Genomic DNA, 9,797 nt, shown 5'->3' with positions numbered 1-9,797 from the left:
TTGCTAGGGGAGGGGCGGCAGGGTGATGAGTTGGGTTCGGTCTCACGAACGGCTCCRGCTCGGACGCCGCCGCCGCCGCCGCCGCCTGAGGGGCGAGTTCGGGGCTGCCCGCGGCCGCAGCGGATTTCTGCCCCTAAACCGCCCACATTGGGCTATTTCGACCCATTTCCGCGCCTTACAGACCCATAAGCAGCCTATGCGCCCCTATCCTATGGGCACGCGTCCTCTTCGCGGCGCCGCGTCCGCCCCCGTTTCCTCAAAACACCCCTCAAAAGAATWAAAAAACCTCATTAAATTCGCCGCTTTCCACAAAAAAACAATCTCCGTTTACAGGCGACCCTACAACAAACACCCGCCCCCCGCCAGCCCCGCCCAGCCTATCAGCAACGCCCGCCCCGCCGCTCCGCCCCTCCGGTTGGCTGGCACCGCCCACAAGTCCCGCCTCCCCGGCGATGACGGACAGCACCTCCGAGGAGGAGGAGGAGGAGGGAGGCGGGACTCTCCTCTGATTGGCCGGGCGCCGCCCGCCCGCAGCCTATAGAAGGCGCGGCCGGCGCGGGGGGCGGGTTCAGCTCGGCGCCTCCTCGTCTCCTCGCCCGCGCGCGCGCGCTCCGCTCAGGTGAGGGGTGGGGGGTAAAAAGGCGGGAAAAGCCGTTGGGGAGGCGCGCGCCCTCTAGGGGCCGTGAGGCGCCGGCGCGCGCTCGGGGGGAACCCGCCATCTCCCTCTGAGGTGTTTTTTTTTCCCCCCTCTTTACTTCCTCCGTGAGAGGAAAAATGGCCCCCCATGAGGTAAAGTTACCCCCTTTCTGCCTGTCGAAGGGGAAGGGGTGGAGCCCCAGGTGCTGTGAGGTGACAAGAGCCCTGTAAACCCCCCCTGCTCCCCCATCATCATCTCTTTGTAGGGGGGAGCAGTGTGGTGGGRTGATTTCTAGTGTTTTCTGCCGGTGGTGAGGGGAGTTGTGGCCTGAGTGGGTTTTAAAGGAGTGTGTGTGTTAGTGGGGGGTGAATCTGGCCTGTGTGGGTGGCCTGGCTCTGTCAGTGTCTTTCCCTCCCAAACCCCTCTGTGTTGAGGCTTCACTGCCTCTTAACCTTGACAAATGCAGCCCTTCTGTTGGGCTGGAAAGTAGCCTGTGAGGAAGGATAGAGGTGGGAACTGGGTCCTCCTCCTCCATGGTGAAAGCCTGAGCCCAAGTGAGCTTTTTGAGTGGAGGGAAGCCCCAAGATGGGGGTAAAAGCACCTCCTTCTTGTGGGTTGCAAGGAAATCCTTTCTTCTACCACATCTTTACCCCAAGATGGAGGCAAACGCAGCCAAGGGGGGGGGGGTTGTGATAGCAGTGCTGAAGGGCCCCAAGATGCAGAGGAGAAATATGGTGTGAAATCTCTCTATGCTTCCCCCTTCGATAGTTTGCAGGGAACTTGTTCACCTCCTTTCTTAGCATTGGTGCGGGGTTGCAACGGTGCAACCTGTGCTGTCTGATGTGGTGTCAAACCTCTGATCGAGCAAGTGGGGAAAAAAAGAGAAGAAAAAAAAAATAAAGAACCCTGCCAACCTACAAAGCAGCAAAGATTGGTGTTTGCTCTTAAAACTGAGGCAGAACGAGGCTGTAAACCAGCTGAGCGAGGAAGACCTGCCTCCAGCAGCACCTGTGCCCTCCCCAGTGGGTAAAATACCCTCCATGCATGGCAAAGACCTATGTGGCCTTTCATCTCGGGGTTAAACTCCTTCCTTAACCAAAAATTTGCCGTTCCCYGTGTTGGCACGGCGCGGATCTGCCCTGAATTTTCCCCTCGTGTTGCTAAAAGGATCCCGTGGGAGCTGAGGGGGCTGGTTCACCTCAAGCCGGGCTCTTKGGAAAGGTAAGAAAACAGCAAGGGAACCGAGATTAATGCTTTAGTCCTCTTGGATGGCTTGTGTTTCATCTGGTTGCTACGGGGACTTTCATCTACCAGGCRACAAGGTATTCGCTGGCTTTTTTTGAAAACAAGTCTTTTTACTAAGTCAGAGTTGATCCGTTGCCCTAACTTCCCTCCTTTTACACTGAGATAGGAGCCGTTCTATCCCCAAACTGTTGTTTTTGACCCTACAGGGTATAAACTGAAATCCTGCGAGTCCTTCAGGGGTTTCCTTCAGCTTTTCCTTGTGTTGGTTATAAAGGGGTCGGATAAATCGGCTGCCGTCGGGAGGGAATATCGTTTTGGGGATCGCTTGACCACCTCGATGCAAACGATGCTTCTCCAGAGGYCAAAAATTGGGAGCGGGGAGATGGGGGAGACTCCTGCGGCTCTACAACCCCCCCGTTGCTGCCGGGAGATCGGATTTCCGAGGGAGAAGCTGCTCCTGCGGTGGAAAAGCTCTCCTGGCAATTGCAGCAAGCGGCTTTTGAGCGGTTTAAGGCGCTCTTTAAAATCACAGCGCGCGTCGGCGGTGCGTGCAGGGCTGATTTGTAGAGCCGGCTTCGATGTTTCACCTGAGCGTGCCCGTTTCCCTTCCTCCTGCGAGGTCCCGGCTGCCCTACGTAGATATGTTCTCGTTGCCTTTTCTGTCGCAGCTGCTTAAAAAACGAGGGGGGGGRAATACCCAAACTGCTAAATAAAGGTGAGCAAAAAGGTTGTTTTGTCCAGGAACAGCGTGTTTAGACGCTGGCTTTAGACAGGGGCGAGGGTTGCTTGAACGGCCGCGATCAGCGAGGCGATGCAGCGTTTATCGGAGCTGCCCGGGGAGCGTTTACGGCTGGGGAAGATCAAATTAAGCACTGTAAAACCTCTTGCAAAGCCTTGCTTTTTAAAAAAACCAAATAAATAAAGCTGCTTTTCTTTGGCTCCGGCGAGCCTAAGAGTGGTTTGTGTTTATTCAAGCGGCACCTCTGTTTCGGGGCTGGAGAAGGATATTTCCGTGGCGTTCTTGTGGCGCTGGGGGGAGTAGGAAGGAGTTAAGATTGCGTTTTGCTGAAACTACAGGTGTTGTTTTTGATCTTAGGGCCTGTTTCTTGTCCTAAAGCTAATTATTTAAAATAGCAGCTGTGGGAATATTAAATAGCAACGGAGCCCTCCGAGAGGAGGGAGAAAAACAGGTCGGCGGTGATTTACCTGCGGCTTTGCAGCGCGTCCGCCTCGGTTCTCCGTCAAGGTCGCCCTTGTTACCCCATGGAAGGCAGGCGGAAGCTGCCTGTCCAACCTTGCTTAAAATTTTAGATTTTTTTGCCCCGTTTTCGGCGCGGTCCGAAGTGCCGGGAAGGGGCTGAAGCCCCGCGGGGAGTAACGAGGGTGCGAACCGGGGCGTGCCGAGCGGTAGTGGCTTCCCAAGGCCGCCAGAGGGGCTGTAATTGCCTCGCTTCGTCAGGACTCATTTAACCGCCCGGACCTGTCTCCTTGACTCTGTTCTGAATAACTCGATTAAAAGCCGCTCGGTGCTTCCTGGTGGCCGCCGGCTTTTCAGAAAGCTTCTGAAAATGAAGCTGTTTGGTTAAGCGAGCGCCTGAAAACTTTCACTTTTGTGCTTGGGTCAAAACATCCCACCTGGTTTTGTGGTTTTTCTTGCCTACTTCCTTCGGCTTTGGTCAGCCTGCTCGTTTTGGGGGGAAATTAGGAGATTTTTGGGCAGGGAAAGATCCGTTTCCCCTTCCGGAGGCCGCCAGGGCGAAGGGGTTGTCTCYGGGCCGGGGTGCGGGAGGCCGAGGGGCGCCGAGCGAGGGCGTCCCACGCCGTTGTCCCCTCTCGTCCCCCCACAGGACAGCGCCCAGCAGCCTCCTCCTCCTCCTCAGTCCGTCGCAGGGATGAAGCACACCCAGAGCGTCTCCCGCCTCCCCTCGGCGGTCACCCCCGGGGCGAAGCCGGCCAGCGGGAAGCCCCAGCACGGCRGCGCCGGAGCGGGCAGCCGGACGCGCGGCCCCGAGAGGGAACCTTCCCTGGCGCCCCGGCCGCCCTTCCACCTCCACCGCGAAGAGCGGGAAGCCTTCTTCAACCTCCTGGGTAAGAGCCGGCGCTCCGGGAAGGAATCGCCCCGTAACGGTGAAAGCGACGGGGCGGTGACTCCCTGGGTTGGTTTTATTTTATTTTATTTTTTTATTTTTACCCCTGAATGTGACGGGGCGGCGCATCCCCCAGCCGTTTACCTCTCGCCTCTCTTGCAGAAGACGACGTGGTGCAGGAGTTCCTGTCGATGGACGTGTGCTACCTGCTTTTTCTCCCCCTTTTTTCCCCCTTTTTTCCCCCGCTAAAACCGCCGGTTTATTCTTCCCCAGTATCTTCTAGCAATGGTGCTGACGTACTTCAAGCGCGCTGGCCTGCCCACCAGCGAGTACACCAGGATGAACCTCTTCGCTGCCCTGTGAGTACTCGCCCGCTTGCCCGAAACGACCCAAATTTTGGCCGATTTAACCCCCTCGACTCGCTTCAAAACGTCTCCTTACCCCAGCGGGAGCCTAACGCTCTGCTCCAAGTTGCCTTCGCCCCCTCCCGAAACGAGTCTGGCGCGCGCTCATCGCCCCCCCCGCCCCCTTCTCCCGGCCGCAGGTACCTTGCTAACGACATGGAGGAAGACGAGGAGGAGTACAAGTACGAGATCTTCCCCTGGGCCCTCGGCGACGACTGGCGGCAGCTCTTCCCCCGCTTCCTCAAGCTGCGCGACAGCTTCTGGGCCAAGATGAACTACCGGGCGGCCGTCAGCCGGCACTGCTGCGACGAGGTCAGCCCGGGCCCCCTCCCGCCCCGCGCGGGGACGGGGCGAAGGGGCGCAAAAGCCGGGGAAAAGGGTTTCGGCGTCGGAACCGAGCTTAAACCCCCCTCAAATACAGTGATAACTGAGAGGACAGGATTTAAGTCCGGCTGCGAGGTCGGATCTTGGGGTTTGGGTTGTGGCTGGTGGTAGATTTATTTTTTTTTTCCTGTTTAAATCGAAATTCGGTACCTGCTCTTGAAGCTTTGTTGCTTTCTGGCTCAAACAATGATTTCCCGGCTCCAAACCCCCCAAATTCGGGCAAATCCGTAGGAGAAAGGCGGGAAAACGAGGGGTGATCCCGGCGCCCTCCGGCTTTGAAAGGCTCCGCTGCGGTTGGAGCCGCTAGACCCGCTTCCCGTGGGAGCTTCTAACGCCGTTCTGGTCACCAAAAAAATTACAAAATTAAAAATTGCCCCGAATTGTGGATTCTCCGTCCTGACTGCGGCTCTCCGGCGCTCGCAGGTCATGGCGAAGGAGCCGTCCCACTGGGCCTGGCTGCGCGAGCGGCCTCCCCACCACAGCGGGGCCACGCGGGGCTACCTGAGGGACGAGAAGGACTTCTTCCCCCGCGGCCCCGGCGTCACCCCTCCGAGCTGCCCCCTCTGCGCCTGCCGGCTGCCCGCTGACGAGGAGGAGGAGGAAGAGGAGGAGGAAGACGACGGCGGCGCCGCGCCGCTGCCTGCCGACTGGCCTCGCGACTTGCTAATCCTCCCGCCGAAAGTCCCGCTGCGCCCGGTGGCCGCCTACCGCCTGCAGCGTGAGTGTAGCTGCCCCCTTCCCCACCGCCACCTCGTTAACGCCGAGGCTCCCCGGGCTAATTAACGATGCTGGGGGGGGCGGGGGGGGGAGGGAACAGCGGCCCTAAACAGGCTCCAGGCGCTGGCCCGCCTGGGCTTCTTCCAGCCGGTTGCTCGTAGCGCCGTCAATATTGAGTTTTTTCAACTTAAAAATCACCTCTGCTTGGCGAACGGCGCGGAATCGCCCTTCCGGAGGGTTTTCCCTATTGCTTTAGGGATCCCCGTATCCGTGTTTTTTTTCCTCCCCGCRGATGTTTTCCCTCTATTTCACGGTGCTAAACGCTGCCCTAAACCTCGCGTGGGTTTTTTTTCTTTCCCCCCACCTCCCTCCCCGGCCCGCGGCGGGTCAAAGCCCCGTTTCGGGAGCCGGGACGCCCCGGCGCCCGCCGACGTGCCACCTCTCCGCTCCGCAGTGCTGCGGGAACCCGACGCCGAGCGCCGGGGCACCGTCCTCGCCTGGCCCTCCGTGGGATGACGCCGCCGGCCCGGCCGGATCGCCGCCCTTTTCCCGACGGAGCCGCGGTCGGCGCTGCTCGCGGAACGTCCGTGGGGCTTTTTTTTCCCTTTTTTCCCCCCCTTTTCTCCTCTCCGAGCACTTTATGGACTCGCTCTGACCGCGTGAGCGGGGCGAACGGGCGATAACGAAGTATTTAAATGTAATTATTCCCGCTGTGCCGCGGTGATGCGGATGTGCCTTACGTGTGTGCGTGCGTGTGCGGGAAAAACGGGCGGGGGTGGGGAAAATACGGTGGATTTGTGTGGAAATTGCTGGATAACACTAATAAAAGCGTCCGGGAAAAGCTACCAGCTCGGCTTCTGTCCCGATTCCTGCGCTTAGAAGCCGGGCCGAGCGCCGGAGGCGATCCGCGCTGGGAGCGGGGATCCCTCGAGGGCGGGAAGGGGACGCGGAAAGGGAAAAGAGGGGGAAAAACTTGGATTTGTGGCCTAATTGCTCTTTGTTTTCGCTCCTCAGCGACCGCCTCGTTCTCCCTATCGTCCCGAAAAACGTGGGGGAAGGGGGCTCCGGCGTCCGGTGCCCGCGGGGGGAGCCCGGCGCGGCTCCGGCCGCCCCTCGCGCCCTTCCGTAACCCGCGGCCGTTTCTTCCCTTTCCCTCTCCCGAGCGGCGGGACGAGCCCGGAGCCGGCGCCCAGGTAGGGAGCGGGATCCCGCGAATCCGCTTGCCGGAGGGAGGGGAAAAGCCGGGAACGCTGTTGCAATGCGGATGGGGAAAGGGGGGGAAAAAAAAGGATCTGCAGCAGCCGGAGAGGAGGGGAGCGAAAGGCGGAGCCGCCCCGGCGCCGGTTCGGTTACAGACCCCCCAGCAGCGGCGCTCTGGGGGGGCTCCGAGCCCCCCGGCTGTTTCCTCCGGGCGTTTTTATCCGAACTTTTCCCCTCCCGGCAGGCAGCTCCGAGGGAGGAGTTGCGCAGGGAGGAGTCTGCGGCGCTGAAGGGGGGGGGGGGGCAGGTTACGCGCCGGCCTCGCCTTCCTGCTCAAGGAAAGACTTTTTTTATTTTGCCCAAACACAGCGAGTTTCGGACTCCGACCCCGGAGAGGTACGTGCGTCCCCCCCCGGAACGCCGCTCCGATCCCGGAGCCGAGCGGAAGAGCCGCGCTCGGCCGAGGAGGGGGGGGGAGAGCGGCGAGCGAGGGCGGTTTTATTTCTTTTTTGGGGAGGCGACAGAGCCGGGCGGCGCTTCCCCCTCTCGCCGACTTGGTGCCAGTTTTTGCCCGTGAAGCTCTTACACAACCTGCCCTCGCTGCGGGGAGGGAGGGTGACAACAGAAAACCTCTTTTTTTCCCCCGATTTCTCCCCACTCCTCGTTCCCGCAGCCGAGGAGGAGTCGGGAACCCCTCCAACTCCCTCCTCCGCCCCGCTACGGAGTTGGGGTCGCGCTGCCCCTGCTCCATTCCCCGGAAGGTTACGACAGCCACCAAACGATGTTTTTTTTTTTCCTCTTTCCCCCCTCAAAACGCTGCTTTTCCCCCTCTCCTTGGCGTCGTTATTAATTATTTTTACTGCTCGTTTTGTTTTTCCGCCTGCCCCGACGAGCCGGCGCGCTAGGCCCGAAGCCGGAGTGGGGGGAGGAAACGCGGCGCCCGTCCCGCCGCACCTGCCYGCGCCGCGGAGGAGCCGGCTCCCCCCTCTCCCTGACGGAGCCGGGGAGCAGCAGCTTTCAAAGAGTTTTCTTTTTATTATTATTTTCCCCTTTCCGTCCCCAAAACGAAGCCGCTCGCGGGCCCCTTCCCCGCTCGGAGCYGCAGGTGCCGAACGTGGACGTTTCCCCTCCCACCGCCGTCGCGYGGAGAGGGGGGAAGCTGCGACTTAAGCGGCTTCTCCCGGCGTGTTCCCTAAAACGCTCCCTGTCTCCGGGAAGCGCGTTAGCTCCTGCGTGCCCGCCGGTCCCGAGGAGAAAGCTCGTTAACCGGGAGCTCGCTAACGAGGAAGCGCCGTCCCGCCGGCGCCGCGGGAGAAGCCGTTACCCCCAGTACCGCTCGCGCCCCAAAAGGCTCCTTAGGGGCCGTCAGGGAGGGAGCGGAGCCCTCCGCTCGCTTTTTTTTTTGGGGGGGAGTGGTTTCCAGCACTTTTTTTTTGAGGGGGGGGGGGACTATGGCTCTAATTAAGCAGCTCCTAATTAAGCCTCTCCCAGGGCAAACGGGGGCCGYGTCCCCGAGGCCGATGCCCGGAGCGCAGGCGTGGCCGCAGCTCGGAGTGCTGACTCAGCCCCGCGCTCCTCGCTCGCCCCGGGGTGGGGGGGGGGCTGTTCCCAGGCAGCACCCGCCGCCCTTTTGGGTCCTTTTTTCCACCCCCCCCACCTCGTTCCCACCGGATTCGCGTCCTYGGCGTTCCCAGCGCGGGATTTGGCTCCTTTCCCCCTAGCGCCCGCTCGCCCGGCGGGGTTAAACGAGCCTCTGATCGGAGCGCGGCCGCGGCCCGGCCTGGAGGCGTTCCTCTCCTCCGGGCTCGACGTTCCTGACCTTCCCGCTCTCCGGAATCCCCTCCGGTCACGGCCGGCCCCGCGCCGAAACTGGGGCCTTTCCGCCCACCCGGAAAAGGGGACGGCGGCGTCTGGTTCTCCTCGCTCTCAGGGGGGGGGGGGACACGCTCCGTCGGATCGTCGTCGGCTCCGCCAGCGCCACATTTATCTGACCCAAACGCGGCAGTTTTGGGGGTTTTCCCCCCCCCCCCCCCCCCGTTTTTCTCTTTGGTTCTGTATCGCGCGAGCCGGCTCCGCTTCCCTGGCCGCTGACGCGTCCCCGCTCCGGGAACGCTGCCGTTTCGGGGAGGGGGAGACGGGAAACTGCCTCGGCGACCCCTTCAACGGACCCGAATCCTCCCCAAATCCGCTGCTTTAATTCCTCCCCTCTCCCCTTTTCCAGGCGGAGCAGCTCGCGGGGCGGGAACGCGTCATGTTGGCGGCATTTGCCTCCCCGAACGTGCCGCAGCTCGAGGAACGCTGTTACGGACCCCAAAACAGCGCCGAATCCTCCCAAATTAGTTAAAAAATCCGCTAGTTTAACTTTTTTTTCCTCTCCCTTTTCCAGGTGGGAGAGCGGCCGGAGACGGCGGAAGAGCTCGTCGCGCGTGAATGCGTCGGCGGCGTTCGCGTCCCAAAACGGGGCGCGCGGGGAGCGCCGCTGTTGGGGGGAGCGGGGAGAAACCCTTGCTGTGACCCCCGAACAGCCCCAAACCTGCTGATTTTAACCTCGTTTTTCTCCCCCCCCCCCACACACACACCTTTTCCAGGCGGGAGAGAGTGGCCGGAGACGACGGAAGAGCGCGTCGCGTGGACGGCGTTCGCGCCCGAACCGCAGCTCTCAAAGAGCTCGACCGCGGTGGTTTCGAGGAGGGGGGGAGGCTCCAAAAAACCCCCTGAAACAGCTCCAGAACCCCCCGAACCGGCTCCAACCCTCCCGAAATGGCTCCAAACCCTCCCGAACCGGCCGTTTTTTATTATTATTTTGTGTTTTTTAACCCCGTTCTCGCAGGCGGGCGGCGATGGCGGAGGAGCTCATCGCGCCGGTGTACTGCACGGGCGTCTCGGCGCAGGTGCGGAAGCAGCGGGCCAAGGAGCTGGGCCTGGGGCGGCACGAGAACGCCGTCAAGTACCTGGGGCAGGACTTCGAGGGGCTGCGGGCCGCCTGCCTGCGCGGCGGCTCGCTCTTCCGCGACGACGCCTTCCCGCCCCACGCCGCCTCGCTCGGCTTCAAGGAGCTGGGGCCCAACTCCGCCAAGACCTACGGCGTCACGTGGAAGAGGCCCTCGGTGCGTGCGCGCGCGC

General features: G+C 61.3%; 2 protein-coding genes across 2 annotated transcripts in view; both read left to right on the top strand.

The window, feature by feature from the left end:
* Positions 1–605: 605 nt before the first annotated feature.
* On the top strand, positions 606–6,238 carry LOC146585781 (speedy protein 1-A-like). Its single transcript, XM_085322332.1, has 7 exons — positions 606–619; positions 3,730–3,970; positions 4,132–4,176; positions 4,229–4,328; positions 4,514–4,685; positions 5,181–5,475; positions 5,929–6,238. The coding sequence occupies exons 2-7, from the start codon at positions 3,775–3,777 to the stop codon at positions 5,988–5,990; spliced, it is 870 nt and encodes a 289-aa protein (XP_085178458.1). The 5' UTR covers positions 606–619; positions 3,730–3,774; the 3' UTR covers positions 5,991–6,238.
* Positions 6,239–6,647: 409 nt separating this feature from the next.
* The window catches only part of LOC146585780 (calpain-1 catalytic subunit-like), a gene marked incomplete at its 3' end in the record, with an annotated part of 6,430 nt that continues 3,280 nt past the window's right edge, over positions 6,648–9,797 (top strand). Inside the window, exons 1-2 of the mRNA XM_085322330.1 lie at positions 6,648–6,667; positions 9,505–9,781. Of these exons, the coding sequence (XP_085178456.1) occupies positions 9,515–9,781 (267 nt within the window). The remainder of the gene's footprint in view (positions 6,668–9,504; positions 9,782–9,797) is intronic.

Source organism: Rhea americana, unplaced genomic scaffold (assembly GCF_003343005.1).
Source record: "Rhea americana isolate MKP2758 unplaced genomic scaffold, rheAme1 scaffold_763, whole genome shotgun sequence".
Lineage (NCBI taxonomy): Eukaryota > Metazoa > Chordata > Aves > Rheiformes > Rheidae > Rhea > Rhea americana.
This window is presented reverse-complemented; position numbering and strand designations above follow the sequence as displayed.